Genomic DNA, 22,758 nt, shown 5'->3' with positions numbered 1-22,758 from the left:
ATACCCGAGCACGAGCATATGCTCATTTCGGGTATCTATTCATGATATGATATGATATATATTTCTCAAAATCTTCGGTCCTGCTGGCCCTTCACATTTCTATATTCGGACCAGCATTCCCTTACTTGCACAATTTACAACTTTAAACAAGACGTATTTTGACACTTGAAGCCTTTTCTTGCTATGTCTTTCATGTCCCTTCCCTTTCACTTGACTATCTTTTTACTTTATCAACTAGCATTCTACTTCCCTTCTCTTAGTCTCAGTTTCCTTAAAAATCATTCCTACCTTTAATACATTAAATAACAATACATATAACTTATTTAATACATAAGACCTAACCCTTTTTGACTATTTCACTAAAAACTTGAACTATTATTATATTCACTGCCTAAACTCTTCTCACACAACTCATTAGCGCTCGTATCCTAGCAACATTGCTTTCGCTTTATTTATAACAATATTTTACACTGAAAAGAAAGTACAACAGTTCACTTCCATTTATCCAATACCTAGCTAACCAACTATTATTTCAACCCACTGATGCACCATTTCCTCAGATTATAGACAGGTTTTTCTCCACTATTGCCCCCTCTTTTCGCACTCCTGCCACGCTTTACACACTCATTACTTCCCCTTCTATTCCCCGCAATTATTTCGCTTCCTCGTTCACCAGTCTCTTCTTTCGTCGCTTCAGCATTCCTCTCTCTCCCCTTCTGCCTTTCTCCACTTCTGTTGCCATCTGATACTATGCTTGTTCCGCTGGCTTGGCCTTGGGGTGACGTCATTACTGGTCGTCTACTAGATGGTGCAGCCGCTGCCTTAGAGTTCACCGCCTGAGTGGAATTTGCTGACGCTGGGTTCTTTCGACATTGTTCCCTCGCAATCTCCTGAGTCACTGCCCTCATGTCTTCCGCAACTTTGCCTTTTCTATTTCTTCCACTATTATTAACAATCTTTCTAACTCTCTCCTTTATCTCCAATCTTTTACTTTCGTCAATATTCTCTCCATTTTCCGACGCATTCAAGTTTTCCAAAGAAAATTCAAAATCAAATAACTCCCCGTTAATGTTCAATTTGTCCTTAATTAATTTTGCATAATGTCCATTATTTCTAGCTGCTTTCATAAACGGCACCTTCCTTGTACACCTCACTTCATATTCAAAATCTTCATCTATACTAATGCTCGAGTCTTTCAATGCATTCTTTACAATCCATGATTTTCTCTTTAATCATCCGGTTTGCTAGTCGGACCAATATGGGCCTATTTTCCCCATGCCCCATTCTATACACCTCTTTTACTTGACCATTCCCAATGTCAATGCCTAACCACTCCCAGCACACATTTACTATCACATCATACGTGTCCATAGACTGTTCTTTCACCTGTTCTTCAATACCAAAGAAAATTAAGTTGTTCCTCCTTTTCTCTTCTTCTAAGTATTTCACCTTCTTTTTTGAATATATTGTTTTCCAACTTTTGGTTAATACTATCGATGGTCGCCTTTAGACTTGTGGTATCCATTCTCCACAGATTTTTCACCTCACTTATTCACTATAAAACGGCTTCCGTATGCTACTGCACTTTGCTAAGTTAGCAGGCTCGCTGTCAATCACGTCTTACTCCGTTGCTTGCTCATTGAGAACTGCTATTCATATGTATCATTTCAAATGTAAATTGTGAATAAATTTGAAATTTTAATTTCATTCATCTCTTTCTCTCTTGTGAATAAATTTGAAATTTTAATTTCATTCATCTCTTTCTCTTTTTTCTTTAGGATCCCCATCAGTTTATTTCAATTCACTCTGTTAAATACTTTTTCTATGTTCACAAATACTATATTACACTTCTTTATTTTTCTCTAGATATATTTTACTTCTAGACCTATATTTAAATAATAATAAATTATTCACAATGTCGGCGCACCGCCCGCACGAGGTCGCGGGTTCAAGAGAGATTGTGGTCGGTGAAATTGGATGATGGACTGCTGCCAGCTATTGCTGCTATAGATGTGGACACATATCGGGTTAGATGCGAAGACTTAGCGGCAGATGACCTTAGCCATTGATTACTGTAAGCATAACACCAAACAAACCCTCTTTCCTTCACTAACAATATTCTTTGCACAGTTCTCAATCCCACACCACTCATGCTTTTGCAGTCGCTCCACAGTTCCAAATTATTTTATTATCTGGTACAGGTTTCATAACAGAATAGATGTACTGTTCTCCAACCAGGAGATCAACCATGAAAGGAATGTGCTTACTATTGCGTCATCTATTGGAACTAAATAGATAGATAATATTACGTTATAACGTCAGTTTAAAAACCATGCGCTCTCCTGCATATGTTATTTCCTGTATGGAGAAATTAAAAGACCAGGAGATTAACAGTGATCTAATTTTGTAACTGGGGTAGTATAAATACGTTTGTATCAGTGTTGTCGTTTGTGCTGTGAGAGCTAGCCAATAGAGATACGAGTACCCACGTGTGTGATCTTATGACATCTTATGACATAAACATTCATTCACAGCATTACCCCGCTTCGTCTCATTCCCCAGAGGGTTTCTCGTGGTTGGAGTACAGTACTATATTTTCGAGAGCATATGGGCTATTCCATCTCAAATCGACCGAAATATAGAGAAAATTGACCTTGCAGTTTTTAAATACAATGAAAATTTTTTGTACGTAGAGAACTGTGATACAATACTTCGTGCAAAGTTTGAGGCATCAGAACTTCATAGTGTTTAAATTAAAAATATTTAAATTTATCGCATTTTCATTAAATTAGCAACTTTAAACTGTTGTGGCTCCGAAACCCTTTCACCCAATGATCAAAATCGTGGTTTATTTTGATGCTGAGAAATTAAACTTTATATTGACATTTAAACAGTTTTTCTTACTTTTTATGGAAATGGAGAAATTTAGATTTTTCTTCATTAAGACGCATTTGACCACGAAAAAATATTTTTAAAATATATGGTTATATTCCGCATTGCAAGTACAAATAAACATATTTTTTACTGGTGGACCGTTGATAAGAAAGTATTGAAAATATCAAATAAAGAAAATAAATAGTACGCGCGTGAAGTAACCAGCTGACTGTGAGACGGGAGCTAGCCGAGACAAGCAAGTCCAGGAGAGACATAAACACGTGATGTTTCGTCTAGTAGCGCATAGCTGGGCTAGCTTTATCACAAGTTTTCATAAACACAGGAGTAAAATGACGCCCAACGCTCGCTCATCTTCAGCTCTCGGCCAGTGCGAGCGGTACTGCGCCGTTCAAGTCTAGGCGTGTGAAAATAATTTATTTAATACTCTCGAAACTTATTGCCGAGCCACTAAGCAAACAATGTCGAAGTCCCTCTTAATAATGCAAGGTTTTTTCTCAATATTTTAAACATTTTTACAAATTGGCAAAAAGCCTAAAAGTAAGTAAAATCAGATTATCTGTCTCTCTATATATAATAGAAATAAGGATTACCTCTTAACATAACCTACCAAATGTCAGCTTCAAAATGAGCTCCCGTTCAAAGTTCAGCAGTAAATGGTTCCAGAGTTCTGAGCGCTGAAAGATGTTTGTTTTTATAAATACGCTAAATTTGTCGCTCAATAGTACGAAAACCGTTTGACTTTCGATAGTATATTTTTGAAAATGCACTGTCCTCAGCACCTTGTTTAAATAGGGAAAAAATTAGAGTATTAAAAAATCCAAGGCTTTTTACTGATCGATTTCATATGGAATAGCCCATATTTCTTACAATGTTACATTCACATCCGCGATGTTTCGGACTGAGTTATATAGGACTTGAACTGTAAGTCTGCTACAAATTGTGGTGTAGTTTATGCTGCGGGGATTTTTTATGTCATAGTGGTGTCTACATTGTTCTTTTTTATTTTGTGAACGCACCCCCATTTTCTCCTCCTCTGATTGGAGGAAGAAGAGAGCGGTGCGCTGTCTGCTGGAGGAGCTAGGAGCGGCCTCGAGAGAAGGCACTGTTGTTGGCAGCGAGACAGAGAGAGGACGACCAGTCTCCAACCTTCACTGGAGGATTCGTCGCTTGTTTGCACTTCGCCATCGTCGGGGTTCAGTCGACCCGCATGGTTAAAAGGGAACGACTCTGATTATGCGTGGGACGCATCACCGATAGAACATCGCTTTCATATTGCAGTTACATAGACCCGGTGACGGTCTGCTTCATCTCTAACAGAGCATTGGCCAGCTCTGTTAATTACTATAGTCTAGACAGTGTGGGATGGTTAACATCCTATATACGACAGTGAAGTTTCTTCGAGTCTATGGTGGTATTAAAGGTAATAGTTTGTGAGTCGGCGACGGCGTATTCTACACGGACCAGCACCGGCATCCAGCTAAAGGTTGGAGTGTTGAACTTTATTGGATTTATCAGAGCCCGTGTGCCACGGGGAACTGTACTTTTCATGTGGGTGTTTGATCACTCCTAGTGTATATTACCATCTTTTCACTTCTTATACCATGTTAGTTATTAGTTCTCTCTCTTTCGGCAATTTATGCCGTTATTAGACTTTTAGTATTTGATATCTTTCTATTATCCCCACTCCCTTGTTTGGGGTTATTCTTATGTATTCACAGCTCTTAACTTGTATAATATTTGTAACTTCTTTTCTCTCTACTTTGTTTGTGGTTCATTAAATTGTTATGTTCATGATGTCTTTTCTTATAAGTACTATTGTTAGAGGCAACCAAAAATCTTGAACGAAACGATCCTTTTTTTTCTTCCTGGGTTTTTCTCAGGCACGCCAACACAACAAAATTATAATAGGGCATAACTTTAAAAAATCTCCCTCTTTTTTTCTCTTGTACAGAAACACATGCATACGTCAATAAAACTACGAAACAGTGCTAACCGCCTTTTTTTATATGAATTTTACCTTCCTGAAGATATCTTATGAAATATGAACCTTAATTATTTTATTTCATCTCGTCTTTAAGTTTACACATTTTACCGGGATCACTTTTCTTTTTTCTGGATTTTTGTGCGGTATGTTATGTTATTCATACCTCTCCTAGTGGCGGCCTGGACATCTGCAGACTTCTAACACACAAGTGCAGGCTGTTACAAAAGAAACATCACAATGCTTCCATTCCCTAAATGAGATATAGAAATTCTTATACATTCAGAAATTAAAAATAAATATTACAGTGCAGATCTGAATCATTTTAAGCACAGAAACTTAATCCTAAACAAAAGCAAAAAAGATCTTTTGAATTCAATATTTTCTAAAGTCAATAGAAAAAAAACGAATTTAGGCAAGTTTGGGGGTACAGTGCCCCCCCATGCCCCACCATAACTCCGCCTATGAGAGTATGTCACCTTATGGTTTATTAATACCGAACAGTTCACATCGGCAAATATACACCGCAGTAAAAACGTGTTATTTATTATTATTATTATTATTATTATTATTATTATTATTATTATTATTATTATTATTATTATTATTATTATTATCATCATTATTATATTTTGCATTTATGCCTCATTGAAATGCTGTTTGACCACTTCTCACACTCGCGTTTATGATTTTGTACACATGTTGCGAAATGTATTTTTCCGATTTTACATGCGTCAAGTTTTCAACAAATGATGATATATAATTTAAAATTGATATCTCCATTCATAAACCCTGCACATTTTAATTCTATATGTACGGGTAAGTTGTCTAATTTGGTACAGTAGCTTCCATCACTCTTCATACAATGTATAGGTTGCTATCTTTTATATCTTCCGCTACCGCTAACACTACACTAACAAATTTACATACCTACCAACGCTTTTATGGCGATTAGTTGTTTTTCAGACTAAATTCTAGTTGGAACATTTTGTTGTCAGAGAGCCATTTGTGGACCCGTGTTGATTTTTTCAATCTCAACGCCTGTCAACAATTCAAACCGTTTGGGCAGATATACGGAACCCCCCTCGAGTTCTGCAACTATCCCGGTTCCAAATCTTTCTGTATTTTTTCATCTTCCTGAGAATGGCACTTCAGAACTGACGATAATTACTGCGAACGTGACCTGGCTAATTGGCCGAGATGACCTCTCGCTTATTAGCAGTCTTCGAACATAACCTGACATGACTGTTTCCACATCTATAGCAGCAATACCTGACAGCTTCCAATTTTACCGATCACAACCTCTCTTGAACTCGCCAACACTTTGAATCGAGCGAATAATAGAGACCGGCAAAAAAAGCTGGAACAGTTTATTTAAAACTATTTCACTATTGAAACTGTTTCGATACGAAAGAGTGTCACACTGCTCAAACGTTCCACATGGTTCTAAGAGATAAACGGTTCAATTTCTAAACAGTTTTCCTCTTCTTTGCTGTCTGCAAATGCCACGTATAGCGCTATCATTGACCTCCAATCAATATTATGCATGTTCCACATGGCCTTCGTGCAACAGTAGTAGGATCGCGCAATTTATATGTACGAATCATATTCCCTAATAAATCTGATGTTAATAAATTATTAGCTGTCCATTGATGGAGAATATGTTCATGGTGCTCTAACATAGTGTTAATTATTAATATACCGCGAAAAATATCATCGGCTAATGTCATCGTTATTAAACTATTTTACCATTTTTACTAAAATCGATTCATTTTGAATTATTGCAGTTATTTACTGTGCCCTTAACAGTAACCTACCAAAAATGACTTTTGTTTTCATAATACACTGAACAGCTCATTTAAAGACGATTCAAGGGCTTTGTAACATGTTCCCGAACTAGATGAGAAGTTGAAACACTTGGAACAGTTGGCACTGATGTTGTAAACATATTATTATGAAACTGTTTCTTTGAAACTGTTATTTTGGAACGGCTTCGTTCATGAAACAGTTACAGTCAAAACTGTTTCTTAAAAAGAACAGTTTATCCCATCTCTAGCGAATAACCTCCTCAACACAACCAGAGCAGTGAACACAACAGGTCTCGCAAGCAGGAAATACTGACGGAAGGAATGCGAATGAAGCAATGCGATAAGGAAGAGCGGGCGATAGGAAAGGTCACGAGTTAGCTTGAATGATATGCAAGAGTACAGACGGAAGAGAAATGACATCGATAGAATCAATCTTGCGTTGTGAGAGTTACATTAAGACTTTAGTTTCTTCCATTGCATGTGAATATGTGTCTTGTATTGCACGGTATTATTATTTCATTCGTAAACGTATTCTGCGTGTTTAATCAGCTTCAAATTTTTCTCTTACCACGTTCTTTATATCCACAGAAATGTCCTCATTTGTTCATCTTCTTGGAAGAGGCAGTACTTAAATCGGCCCGCACCTCTCTCTCCCCACGGCGTGCCTACATACAGACGTTAAAACAGACAGCAACGCCACCATTGCTTTTCAGTAATCGTTCTTTGCGCGAGCTATACCTATCACATCCCGCCCCCGACACATCACAACACACTCCCACCTCGTATCAAACTCTCTCCCCCCCACCCCTCCACAATGGCAGTAGTCATACCTACGCATTGCAGACGTCATTACTATCACAACGCATTGCTACCACGACCCGCGCAACGCCGTGACCCCACTCTTACCCTTCCTTGTGACATCATAACCCCGCCTTTCCCGGTCAGGCACGATCTTGTGACGTCATGACATTGTGTCGTTACGAGCCCATCCTTACCCTACCTTGTGACGTCAAGACTTCAACGTACCCCACCTTGTGACGTCTCAGTACCACGTGCCCCATCTTGTGACGCCACAAACATGCCACTACTACTAGTTAGTATGTTATAGCCAGTTGTTTCTCTTTTTTGGCAGTCAAATACATCTTCTGTTAAAGAATATATTTACAGAACACTGTTATTTATGACACATTATATGTATCGACAGTTGTGGCATATACGAGAGGGGACCCAGAAATAACTGGAATGCTTTTTTTTTTTTTTTTTTGCATTTTTATTGAACTCTACATTCACAGTACTTTAGTCCCCTTCAAAGTATTGTCCATGTGCATTAATGCAATTGTCCCATTGCTTTTGCCACTGCTGAAAACAGTGCTGGAACTCTTGAGACAGAATACTGTTCAAAACCGTTATCGTGTTTTCTTTGACATCATCCACTTCACTGAATCGCTTTCCATTCAGACATTTCTTCATCCGTGGAAACAAAAAAAAGTCCGACGGAGCCAGATCGTGTGAGTGGGGAGGGAGGATGAGGCACAAGTAACATGTTGTTGTTTGTCAAAAACTGTCGGACCGTCAGAGCTCTGTGGGCTGGAGCATTGTCGTGGTGAAGCAACCAGTTCCCATTTCTCCACATTTCGGGCCGTTTTCATCGCACACTCTCTCGTAATCTTCGTAACACATCCAAATAGAAATGGTGGTTCACTGTTTGTCTTGGCGGAACGACCTCTTTGTGGACAACGCTATTCACATAAAAAAACAAATCAACATTGTTTTCACATTGGATCGCACTTGACGTGCTTTCTTGGGTCGTGGTGAATTTGGAGTTTTCCACTGGCTTGATGCTTTCTTTAAATTTGGATCGTACCCATAGCACCAAGACTCATCCCCAGTCACAATTATTTTAAGAAAATTTGGATCGTTCTGCATTTCACTCTTCAAATTGCGCCAAACTCTCAACCGGTTTTCTCTTTGGTCATCTGTGAGCAAGCGAGGAAAAAAGTTTGCAGACACCGGTTTCATGTGCACATCTTCGGTTAAAATTCGCTTGACCGTGCTCCATGACAGATTAGTTTGCTCAGAAACTTCGTTAATGGTTTTTCGACGATCTTCATCAATTGCACGTATGATTTTGGAAATGTTCTCTTCATTTCTTCCTGTCGAAGAACACCCGGGGCGTGGCATGTCTTCAGTTGACATGTTGCCAAATTTGAGATGAGAAAACCACTCGTAGACCTGAGATTTTCCCAAAGCATCATCATTAAAGGCTTGCCGAAGCATCCCAACTGTCTCGGCAGCAGTTTTCCCTAACAGAAAACAAAATTTCACACACACTCTTTGTTCCTTGTGATCGGCCATCTCACTAATCGCCGAAAAGTTGAAACAGGAACGCAAACAACACAGCACAACAAACAAACCACTTCACTCAGACTGACGCCTGCTCACTAACGGTCGCGGGAGAACCCAAACTAACACCACCTAACAGCACAACTCGTAATTATAAACCATGCGCGCGCAACAGTTCGGTTCCGGTTACTTTTGGGTCCGCCCTCGCAGAAATAGGATATATCATATAAAATGTAATTAGATTCAGATGTTAGGGAAAAGTCCATTCTGTTTCATATTTATCTTAAATTTCTCGAAATTACTCAACTCTTTGATAACACTCGTCAACAATGATTTTTTGAAATGTACAATTTCTGCTGTTTCTTATGTAATGTAATCTGCTGATTGCAAAAATGAAGTCAGAATTTTTCTACCACCAACAATTTTGTTGTAATTTTGGAAAAAAATGATTTATTTTTATTGCTATATACTGTTCTTAAAATGCTAATTGAAAGAAAAGATTTCAGATATTTCATTTTATTGCTTTTACAATTGACCTATAACTTTAGATCACTGTTGCCTGTGAAGTCAGACATAATAAAAATCAATTTTATTCCCTATAAGACTGCGAGAGTTAGTATTAATTCTCAGTTGAGTTGGAACTTACAACCATGAAATAAGTTTCATAACCCATGTTTTCTTTGTCCTAATTTTAAGTGTGGTAAAAGTATCTTATAATTTGAAACATACCTCGAAATGCTGTGTAAATCACAAACAATTTTTATTACGTTTGTGGTTAATTAACTTTGAACGCACACAGGTAGATTTTACTACACTAGTTACAAGAGCTTGCGAGTGTTCTTTTGATTGCAAAATAGATGAGGACAGGAACTGGGCCCCTGAAATCTGCTGTGCTTTATATAACTCATTAGCCTACCTGATTGACTGAAAGGATCCCATTATATGCCTTTTCTAGTTCCTCACGATCACTCAACAGACTGTTGAACCACAGATCGGAAGATTATGGAGAACATGTCAGCGAGCTGATTCGGAACTATAACGTGATGGGGTATCATGTATCTCGCAAAATAACTTCTTGGATTAGTTTTTCATTCCTCAAAACCTTCGGGTAGTGAGCGACGAAGATGGGGAGCGTTTTCACCAGGATTTTTCTGAAATGGAAAGGAGCTATCAGGAAAAATGGAGCCCAAATATTCTGTCAGCCTACTGGTGGCCACTCAAAGGAGATGTTTTTAAGCGAATATAGCTTAAAATCCGTTTCACGCATATTTTATGTGAATAAATATGATGTTAGGTAAAATGTTACAAGGTATCAATACTACAAAACTTCGAAGCACACTTCACATATTTACTCAAAGACCCTGGGTAATAGAAAATCACAACAGATCTGAAATCAGCACGAAAATTGCTACAAGAATCACCCATTCTTTATCTTTTAACAAAAAATTGTGCTTAATTTTGTTGACCAGTGTAATTTATTCAATGTTTTGAGCAGTTTTTGCTTTTTCATTGTAGTCATTGGCTGCTTTGAAGTAACTTAATTTTCATCTCATGAGAAACCATGGCGACAAGGAGAACGAGTGTCAATATAATCTTACTGTTTGCTGAAACATTATGAAATCTAACACACATGTATAACCCAATTGTTTCATGATTACCTGCACATCCATATGATGACCCAAGATAAAAAGCGTCCAGCATACTGACGTTGCTGTTGTATCGTGACCCTGAAACAAAAGAATAAATTAGAATAAAACACTTTTTCTTTCTAAAAGGTTCTTCTACGTTCATTTTCTCTGCATGGTTATATGCATGTAAGAATATTTTCATCATGTTCATAATCAACACAATCATAATCATTTCCATTCGTGGTTGAATAAAATGAAGGTTTTCTTCTGCTCTAATTTCGGGCTTCGCATTTTTGTGTTTTATTTTTCAAATAGTGTTTAATATTATTATTTTTACCTCTGATTGAATTTCTGGCTGATATGTTATATCTATTATCAGGCAGTACATCTCGCTTGACGATATATATCTGAGGAAGAACAATTGTTTGTATGCATCTGAAGCCTGGTTAGTGTAATATGTAGATAATCGGCGATATAAGCATTGCAGGTGGAAAGGAACTGGTCACCCTACCCCATTATCTCCTGGTCTAGTTGCCTCATAAGTGATGCCTATTGGTGTTATTTATGAGGTTCAAACCTGTTTTCGCAGAGTTGACTAAACAACCACAATAATAATAATAATAATAATAATAATAATAATTTTATCTATTTATTTCGTGGGCGTTATATCTCTCTTCTTCATTCGGGTAGTAATTTAATTCTTTGAAGAACTCACCTCTAACATTCCTTACAAATATGCTTTCCAATTCTTATATTAATTCAGTCATTCATTCATTCAGTGTTATGCCCAAGGGCAGGTATTTCACTTCAAACCCAGCTTTTTCCAGTCTTTCATATTTTCTGCCTTCCTCTTCGTTTCCTCATATGATCCATAAATCTTAATGTCTATCATCTGATATATTCTTCTACCCCGAACTCATCTCTCGTTCACCATTCCTTCCAGTGCAACCTTCAGAAGGCAGTGACCCAACAATTCCTTTTCCTCTTCCTGATCAGTTTCAGCATCATTCTTTCTTCACCCACTCTTTCCAACACAGCTTCATTTCTTATTCTCTCTGTCCACTTCACACGTTCCATTCTTCTCCATGTCCACATTTCAAATGCTTCTATTCGTTTCTCTTCACTTCATCGTAATTTCCATGTTTATGCCCCATACAGTGCCACAGTCCATACAAAGCAATTCGCTAGTCTCTTCCTTAGTTCTTTTTCGAGAGGTCCGCAGGAAATGCTTCTTTTTCAATTAAAAGCTTCCTTGGCCATTGCTATCCTCGTTTTGACTTCCTGGCAGCAGCTCATGTTACTGTTTATAGTACACCCCAACCATTTGAAGCTCTCCACTTGCTCTCTGCAGACCTGTGCAGGTAGTGGGTCTTATGATTGGTGCTACAGGATAAGTCCCAAAAATTGTTGTTAATTTTTTAAAGGGAACATGTTTGCGCAAATGCTTACTTTTAGACCTTGCTCTAACTTATTTCATTAAAAGGCTCTTCATGAAATGCTCCAAATCATTTATAATAATTCCTTTTAATGTCATTCTTATATATTTCGCTTAACAAATATGTTACACATTCTAAAAATTATTATATCAAACTTTGTTAAAAAATTCTTTTTATTAATCAATTATTTTAAAATCTTCTTCCTTTTATTCCACTGTTCTTATCTCTGTAATTTTATTGTATTTTGTATGAGATGCTTTGCCTCTAACGACAGCTCAAAGAAGTTTTAAAAATAAAAATTATTGCAAAAAACTATTTTCTTTAGATACAGTATGTAAATATATATAATAATTGTATAGAACCCGAATCTTAACGTAATATTATATATCAGAATTTTCATTCATAATCGGATAATTTATTTTGCGTTTCGATTACAACTATGAAGTAAAGTAGAACAACGTATTTCAAGAACATATACTGTACTGGTAGTTTACCTCGAACATGAAAGTATCAACTTCTTCTCGTATCTCCTCATCAGTTAAATTTGAGCCACCATCAGAAGCATCTAGCATCATGTCCAAGAAGGCCAACCTCTTCTTTTCACCTGGAGGAAAATGTATACTTCTTGTATTATTGGTGACAGATGAGAAATTGAATTGTTAACTTCAAGAAAAATATTATGCAATCGTCAACATGTTTACATGGTTTAAAAAAAGAACAGAATTAAGATCAAATCTGTGAACATATTAACACCAGGAACAAAATACAGTTCCAAAGGAACGTGCTAACTAATGGAAGAGATACCTCTCTATCATTTATCAGTGGCGGCTGAAGCCACTTTGAGTAGTGCCAGAATATTCAATTCAGAGACGAAAAGGAACGATAATGTATCGTTTTACATCGTCAATATTTTATACAAATAATAACAACAATAATAATAATAATAATAATAATACTGTAATAATAATAATAATAATAATAATAATAATAATAATAACAATAAAGGGTTCAATCCTTCTCTGGCTAAAATTGGAGATCTTGCTACCAGATGTCAATTAAACTTGCTACCAGATGTGAATTAAACAGTGTATCATACAGGAATAATGACGAACGACAAGCGATTGCAAATCTCATTGGGAGTTTCAAAGAAGACACAATAATCAAGACCGAGGATTACTTCCAAATGTATAAAAATTTCGATCATTAATCAAATTAGCATTGTTATTTCCAATTGAATCCTGCGAAACGTGTAATCCTTCAAATAGCAACGTCTGGTACAAAGCTTGTACATGGAGAGCTACACCATCGTTCAGATTTATATCCCTATAAAAATATTTTCGAACGTGGAGAGAAAATAAAACTGTTCATTGCAGAGGATCTTAGCACTGATATTGCAGTGAATGAAGCAAAGTTAGAGATGTGAATGTGTAACTGAAAAAAGAAAACTTTTGGTGACAACTGGCAGCAATATGGGACCACATATTTTACAAATATATAATTAATAGCGACACTACAAAAGTTTCTCCTGAAGAAAAGAATTAAGGATTATGCCAACATCACAAAAAAATTATGAGAAAAGCGAGCTCAGAATTGAAGACAAGTTTTTCGTTTTTCTTTTCTTTTTCTTAATTTTGCATTTTTCATATCTTTTACTCCAATAAAAATTTGAAATGTTCCCTGCAATGAATTTGTAGGCCAATGTTTCAGCAGTAGATTCAAAAATTATTGTCAAATAACAATAACTTTATTTTAAAAAAATGTGTTTTCATATCATATAATTAGTTCATATTCTTGAAAACTTGCCCTACCCGCATCATTAATCAGCAGAACTGCCTTTGCAAAAATAAAGTTCAGTTTCTGCACATATTTTTGGGTTTTGATTTTCCACGAAAGGAGGGTACAATACTATAATACTGTCGTACTATGTAATCTAACAACGTTTCTTTCCTGTTTCAGTAAAAAAATAATTTGAGTTTCAGGAGTTTTTTTTTTTTTTTTTTTGCGAATTGTGGAAAATCATTCAACACGGACAAGGCGAGTTTAGCATCCAATAGCCTCATTTGATAATTGAAATTATTTACTTGTAAATTTAGCGCAAATGAGTTGTCTGAAATTGTAATGAATAGCAATGGTAATATTACAAAATATTTGGTATTCATTTACAATTGATTTACTTTAGAAATCAATACCACAGTTAAATGCTTTGGAATTATAGTGCGTTAAATAATATACTTTAGTCTTTATACGCCCCACAGTTATTAATGACTTCCATTTTTGTACGAATAATAATTTGTGATAATGCGTAGGTAAGGTAAAATTAAGTTGAATATTTTGTTGGAAGAGGTAGGGTATGTTTCCGGATGTCGACAAACCTTCTGAAAGCCCCGACACGAATTCAGACATTAAAAGACGTTACTCCAGATGTACCTACTTTTTCCTCCTAATCCTATCGTAACGAGATGGGAAAAATGGATTCCGGCAGCAGTTTACTACGATTCACATTTGACGACTATAACTAAAAGGCATCATACATCACACAGCTAAGAAACATCTCAAATCTTCGGTGTTGCAGCGGAGTTCAGTTTTCTGCCAAAATTAATCACACGGCTCGAAGACAGAGGACAACCTCTATCAAAATCAATATTAAAATTGCTGGTGAAGCATTACAACCAATAAAGAGTATGCTATGAGTAAGGGAAAAGTGTAAGAGAGTGTTTTTACAAGAATCTCATTTGGACAGACTTAAACATTTCAAAAATTCTAAGGAGGAACAATTCTATTGTAATTGAAGTATATCCTTCCATGTTGTTCTGTTTGATTATCCCAAATAATCTATGTAGATTTTGATAGATAATTTTCTCAAATGAAAACTGTGTTACCTGACAGAAGTCAGAACATGACCGTAGGTGACTTAAAAATAAAACATAAAATAAATATTGGTTGTAATGTATTAGCAGTAAGCCAGGCATAAGATTCTAGTTTGCTGCCAAGTGCAGCTAAAATTTTGTTTAGAACTTTAAAATTACAATTAAAACGTATAATCCACCATAATGTTAACATAAATATGCTGATTTATTATAGTTTTCTAACAATTAAATGTAGGCTAAGTCTAATACTATTGATTTTCTGTGTTGCTTTTTTTTTCTCTATTTTAAATTGTTTATAATGCCTTATTGTTTGCCTATTTTAAGCATTTCGAAAGCCTAAATTTCTGGGTATAGTTATACGTAATTGTACCAAAACAATAATATATTTCATTTGAGTGCAGTAAGGAATATAGACGTCACCCGAGCCTCGCCCTACTCCCACTCGCTACAGGCGATACGCAGTTCACATAAACATCTCATAGTACAGTGCGTTCCCTTCCCCCTGCGGCCGGCCAGCAAGCGCGGAGCATTAGTTAGCGACGTGTCTTTTTTTAAGTGCTTCAGTAAAGCAAATTGATTGTTTAAAACAGAATGCAATTAGGTCAGCTGACTGCAAAATGATGGACAGCTGTTGAGTGATTCTTAAGCACGGGTGGCAGCACGTTGGTAGGCTATATTACTGCTGATCCGCGTGCTTGCTGTTCATCATCCGGCCGCAGGGGTAAGCGAACGCACTGTATCATTCTGTAGAGCTGTGTACAGGCGTGAATAGTTTGAAGAATATTGTTAATTTATATTAATATTTAAGATTTTGAACAAAGTCGGCTATTCTGTTATTATTGTATTATTTACGAAATGTTAATGTTATGCATGATTCCAAAAAAGTAAACTCATCTGTTATTAAATAATTATGCAAACAGAAGTGTAAAATATGTTTATTTTTTCCTGGATTATTTTTCGTTAAATGTTGGTTGAAACACAAGTTTACCCATTTATCCAGCCGTAAACACTTGTCTGTTTTCCTGGTCTGTTGACGACTCGTGCTGCTGTGCTACTATGCATTCGGTTGCGTTACAATCCAAGTTCATTCAACATCATAATCACTTTATGAAACGAAAAATGTTGTTAAAAACAATTATGGGTTTAATATTATTTGCCACACAAAAGATACACTATTAGATTCACTAAGTTGTTGTTCACCTGATGATAGTAAGATATACTATAATTATCATATTATTTCAGATTTGCTCCAGTAACGTCTTGTGACACAGAACGAATATTTTCAGAGTACAAATATAGTTTTCTTTTTCTGAAAACAAAAGGAGATTTTCTTTTGATAAAATGGAAATATTCATTGTTATTTGTTATAATGAGGCTAGAATCAAAATTTTATACTTTGTATATAATTTTATATGAATGGCTAAATTATTATTGATGGGGACTTATGAAGTTTATAATGACAAATTATATTATATACTAGTGGCTTGTGCAGCAAACGCTGCAGACCAAGTTCATTAGAAGTTTAAATAAAGATTTTTCAGATTTATTTTCTAGGCAGAATACCAGATATTTTGAAAGTTGTTTGCTTTCATAATAATGAAACATACTCCGCGAAATATGTAACATTGAAAGCACCGTAATAACTCAATTAAATTTAACCTTGTCAAATGTATCTGTTTTTAAAAAACTTCCCTCAGAATGGATTTTATTCCAAATGCTTTTCTTGGACATATCCATCTTCATTTCTTTGAGGTTCAATGCGGAAACGCAAGTAGGCCTATCAATATCAAGATAATCAGCGGTTTTTTCATGTAGGAGTAAAGTAGTAGCTGTTTCAGGTCATTGTAGATTGTTGGCAAGAATATGACATTTTGGAGTATATTAGATACCAGTAAATGCTGGACATCATTTTGGCCGCGTTAAAACGTTAGCATAACAATATTCAATCAATGACGTATTTATTGGCCATAAACTCGTAATGAGTACTCGCTGAAGATCAGAGATGTAAGTTTTGTATGTATTTTCCCACGTATTTGCAACAATACAGGCTGTTGTGGGGAATCCATTGTTGAGATGCTGAAAATGAGGCGGATGCTGTAGCAGAGTCGTGGAGTCGTATAATATAAATCGTAAATAAAATCATTAATCGAAAATCATTAGCTGTTTCAATATTTTATCCCTTGCTGGTTGTGGGAAATTAACTCGTCATGTCGGCAAGAAATGAAATGTCCTGCTTTTTTCGTACAGTAAAATGATGTACTTGGTAGCGTTTACGAATCTGATCGATTAAACCAAAGGAATATAAATTTCATATAGTTTAAAGACGCAGAATAGGAAGCATGACTCAACTAATGAATAATGCCTCTAAATAGGATAATTAGTGAATCACACATACGTATCTACACTGCACCGCCATTACCATCTGAAAAGACTCACAACACTTGATTTATAACTTACTATAAAAGTATTTCATTTTTAATGACAATATTTGTCATACGTAAGATTTGTAGCTTTTAGTAACATATATATGTATAGCCGTTACTCACTATCAGAAAATTATAGAAATGAAGATCTAATGTATGTTATTCTCTACGTTTACTTACATAACCCAAAAAGATTTCATTTTCTTATCATCAATAATACTATCAATGTGTATGAGTGACAATACACCATACAGTTACCTGTAATATTTAATTTTTAATGGAAATAATTTGAATAAACCTTCTTGAATTTTGTAGTTTTTAATAACCTATAGACATTACATAGCTGTACTAAGAATATTACACAACAGAGAATCAGATCTGTAAATTTTATTCATGATAATATTATAACCTTCGTAATAAGTTTTGGAGTTTTCAGTAACCAATATAGAGGCAAATGAAGATCGACCTATTGGCATTATGTCAGATAATCTGTTGGAAATTCTGGAGTCATTTTTATTTTAGTATCTGTCTTTTATCTTCAAAGCTATTAGTTCTCAAAACTGACAACAGATGGATTTTGTAAAATAGGAAAATGATGTAGGAAAATGGATATTTCACTGAAAAAGCTATTTTTCTGAAAGACTATGGGTTCCAAGCTTCAAAATGAGGGGTCATTAATTAAAATCCGTTCAGCCGTTTTCCCGTAATTTCCATTACCAGTTCAAATTCTGTATATATATATATATATATATATATATATATATATATATAGATTAGTATATATAGGCTATATTATTGGTTTATTGTTTTCTTGTTCTAAGGCCATGGACCGATTCGGGCAGAAGTTTGGTTACAACCCGGCTGTATATATTTGTCGTTCTGGTTCATTTACATTGAGAGCTGCGCTACTATGTTTCATTTGGTACAGATATAGTCCAAGCTCACACAACTTAACAGTTTTTGAACCAACGTCCTAACTCTGGTTATAATATACCGGTACGGCATTCCTTTTTGAAGTAAATGATAAACCCTCTAGCAATCTTGTATATTGTTGAAATTTTAGAATAATATAATTTTATCAGTAGGTAACTGAACTCGAAAAGGTATTAAATTGCTAGAAAAATTGACATTAGTTATCATTAAAAGTTTTGTGGACTGCTCTTACCCACGTCATTCTCTTCCTTGGCTTCAACTAAGTTTCTAGACTTCTGACGCAGAAGTTTTCTTTCTTGAATAACCTAGAAGGAAGAAAGATAGCTTTAAAAAAAGTCTACAGAGATTTCAGCAACTTAAATGTGGTGAATGAAGTAGGTACTGAGTCCTTATATTCGAAATAATATGTTGCAGAAATATTTTGTGATATGCGTAAAGCATTTGACTGCGTAGAACACGAAATATTCATGCACAAAATAACAGTGTTATGGTATTAAAATGACATCATTGATCGGTTTACATATTAATCATTAAAAATAAAACTAAGTATAAATAAATAAATAAATAAATAAATAAATAAATAAATAAATAAAATAATTATACAGGATGATTCGCGAAGATTGTGCAATCCTTTAGGATGTGATTTCTGACATTATTCTTATGAAAAAAATTTAATATATACATATGTCCGATTTTGAATAGTTTCGGATAAAATCACATTTCTTTCTTCCGAAACTCTCTCACCCTCTCTCTCTCTCTCTCTCTCTCTCTCTCTCTCTCTCTCTCTCTCTCTCTCTCTCTCTCTCTCTCTCTCTCTGTCTCTCTGTCTCTCACTCTGGACGTCTAGAACTGTATATGATACAGTATAGCTGATAGCAGCGACACAAAATCTCGTGACATCAGGGTCAGGGTTAGAGATAACTGAACACCGGTTCAACGTATCTACCTAGCATCCGAACAACGAAAGTTAGTGAATTCAGCGCGCGCAGTTCACACTCGGCCGTCTACGTGTATTACTGCAGAATGTGGGGTCTTTGAAAACCGGCTTTAATACAGATTTTTCACGTGAGTAATAACGTGAATGTTATTTCGCTCATTTGTGATAAGAGTGACACAACACAAAAAGTGTTAATTTTGCAGGAGAAGCATTTTAAAATTTTCGTATTCTTAAAAATCAAATTGTAGGCACATGATTTTTCCAAACGGAATGCAATTTTGCACATGTATTATATTTCTAGTGTTGTAGCGTATAGTACCATAATCATTATTTAATTTCAATAATTTCAACAATTTGTTTAAGTTGTGTCGTTCTTTTTTTAAATAAATATGTGTCCGTTTTTAGTTATGACAGTGAGAATATTTACCTGACGTACAATAACTGCACAATTATTGTGTTTGTAGAAAAGTAATTGTTCGATAAAGTAATGCAATGGATTAATTTATTGGCATGTCATTACACAATAATATTATAAGGATACTCTGTGATATTCATTAATAAATTTAAATTTTAAAAAAGATGTTATTGTATTGACAAACGAATGTAATAACTTTTTATGAAAATTATACTTTATAATTAACCGTATAATTTAAAGACTCTTTTTAAATACACGACTATGAATTATGTTAGAAAAAATAATATAATAGCAACAATCTAGATTGAGAAAGCATTATACAAAATCTGAAATTCTTTACACAAAATTATTTTAGAAATAAATTGCCCAGTAAACATAAACTACAGCACAACACTTTCAATACAGTTCACAACACGTCTCTACACTTTCAGAGATTCAAAGAATTCTTTATAGAAGCTTGGAATGTGATTCGGTTTAATCAGATCTAGTAAATCTGCCTTTTTCCTCTCACTTATACCTATTTTTTTTTCATTATAAACTTGTGGCAATTCTGGAATCTCGGTTTTGGTTTTACTTCTTAAAGAACATTTTTTTAGCTGTACTTCTTGAAATTCTTCGTCGAAATAGAATGTTTTGTAGAAAAATGATAATGGATGACTTTGATGCACTGTCAAAACCTTTACTTCGTTGATTTTCCTTGTGTTCCTGAAGTAATTTGCGTTCTTGTAATTTGTTCCTAGATTCTTGATATTGAAAAAGTCCTTATGGGATATTTCTTTAGTTTTGTAGGTCCATCCTGTTTTCTTTGCAGCTTTAACAATAGAGACAAAATGATGTGGAGTGTAAATCTGACCACTTTTGGACAAGCGTTTTACTTCGCTCTCGATATTGAGAGGGCACAATCATCTTCGTCCTGAGTGTGTCCAGTTATCAAGAATTTATGGATAATGGATTTCAGATTTGGGAATTTGGATACTGTGAACATGTACAGATGGATCATGAACCTTAGAACAGAAGTCCTCAGCAATTATCAGTATAGAATATTATGTTTATGTCTTCAGCCGATATTTTTTATTTTTCTTCAAGAAGTTAACTACACAGATACCTATTTCATTGACACCTCTTTCTGCTTCTCTCATATGCCAAATGAAACAGGTGACATCAGTTGTTTTCAAGTCAAAATTGTTAAATTAAGAACATTCTATTTAGAATCTGCATCAGCATCATTTACACTAGCCTGCTTACTTTCTGTAAATAACAGGGCAGATCATTATTCGTGTTACATATCTTAAACTTATTTCATTTACAGGGACACTATTATTTCTTTTAAATTTTTAATCAAGGCATTAATTAATACTATTCATCTTGATAAAATCTGCGGTATATTATTGAACAAACCTTCGAGTTGTGTTTGAGTAACCGGCTGCCAGACATCATTTTCTAAAAATGTTTGTTTTGGCAGCTTTAGAATTAGATAGGAACGTGAATGACTCATTTCCGTGTACAAAAATTACAAACCCCATTAAAAATAAAGGTAAAACGTTATTACACTTTTCTAATAGACAGACATAACATTAAATAATTATTGAATTAAAATAGTTTTAATCATAAATACCGTCACAATATTAAATGTAAGCTTATTGATGATAAGGCAAGTTAAATAAGTATTTGTTACTTATCTAAAATAATGACACAACGCAGAATAATTCCTTGCCGCTGAAAAAAAATTATTCAATGAAAAGACGCAACACAAATTCTGTCACTCTTCATGAAAAGATTTAAACGTTTCAATTTGAATGCTTCGTAACAACTAAAATTAAGTATTTGTTGTCGTAATGATTTTGTTAGATTAAAACAATTTAATAAAGACACATCTGCCATCTGGGGGAAAAATAATGTAATCATGTATTTGTCGCTGTTCACGATAAAAATATACTACTTCCGGAGTTCATTTTTGTAAGAATCTCAAAAATGAAAAATTATAAGTTGTGCCTCTCTTATCGCAAATGAGCGATTTAATGAATTTATAATACGCCAAGTGCCATTGGTGTAAGTAATTTAAATGATTAAACCTTCGTAATATCTATGTTTATGTTTAACATTCAGGAGGGCGTAACTTACTAAATTTAAGAAATATGACATATGTTTATATGAACTGTTTTCATCAGAATAATACCGGAAATCAAATCCTAGAGTATTACACAATCTTCGTGAATCACCCTGTATGGTTACTCAGAATTGATAAATATTGAACATGGAGTCCCCTGGGGTTAAATGTTAAGTTCATTATTGTTTCTACATTATATTAATGATTCAGCGTCAAAAATAGTTTAAATGTGATTTTCTTAAGCATACAGTATGATCACTTCATCTTCACTTCACTATAATTACTACATAAATAATAAAGCTTCGCTTTTCTTTTATTTGAGATTAAATGGAGTTGACCTCAAGGAATCTTTAAGATGAAAATTTCTGGTCAGTAATTGAGTAATCAGTTTATGAACTGGAAACACACATACATTATCTTACTCCTAAATTTAGCTCTGCCTGTTAAGCACTGAGATGCTTGTTGCTTATTTTCTATTGGCGATATATTCATTCTTAAAATGCATATATTGCATACTTCCAATCAGTAATTAAATATTTATTACTATTCTGGGATAACTTACTTCAAGCTAAACACATTTTTCTTGAACAAAAGGAAACTCTAAGAATAATAACAGGCATGCACAGGAAGATATCCTGCAGAAAGATTTTCCAAAATTTATAAATCTTGACTTTACAGTGCAAGCAAATTCAAAGTTACTAACTTTGAAGTTACGAAAATTGTAGTACAAATGTTGTTAATACCTTCATATTGTGACCAGCTTCAAATAACGTCCTAATTTCATATACGAATTTCGTTATAATAAAGAAAAAAGTTATTCAGAATTATTCTGAAGAAATTAGGTTACCGGTAGGTTATTTTTCGATTGATTGTGTAAATGGTTGAAAAAATACAAATGAGTTTACAATGTTGAATGTTGGTTTATCATCTTCTTCAGTTGAAGTACCAGGATCATTAGAAGAAAGTTCAGTGACGTGTAATTTAG

General features: G+C 34.8%; 1 protein-coding gene across 3 annotated transcripts in view; it reads right to left on the bottom strand.

Moving 5' to 3' along the window:
• Positions 1-22,758, bottom strand: part of LOC138698293 (cytochrome P450 4C1-like) — a 66,761-nt gene that overhangs the window by 18,793 nt on the left and 25,210 nt on the right. For all 3 annotated transcript variants that reach the window (XM_069824088.1, XM_069824089.1, XM_069824090.1), the window contains 3 exons: positions 18,547-18,619; positions 12,586-12,695; positions 10,686-10,754 (listed from right to left, as the gene is read on the bottom strand). In XM_069824088.1, the coding sequence (XP_069680189.1) occupies positions 10,686-10,754; positions 12,586-12,695; positions 18,547-18,619 (252 nt within the window). The remainder of the gene's footprint in view (positions 1-10,685; positions 10,755-12,585; positions 12,696-18,546; positions 18,620-22,758) is intronic.

The sequence above is a fragment of the Periplaneta americana genome, chromosome 4 (genome assembly GCF_040183065.1).
Source record: "Periplaneta americana isolate PAMFEO1 chromosome 4, P.americana_PAMFEO1_priV1, whole genome shotgun sequence".
Taxonomy (NCBI): Eukaryota; Metazoa; Arthropoda; class Insecta; order Blattodea; family Blattidae; genus Periplaneta; species Periplaneta americana.
This window is presented reverse-complemented; position numbering and strand designations above follow the sequence as displayed.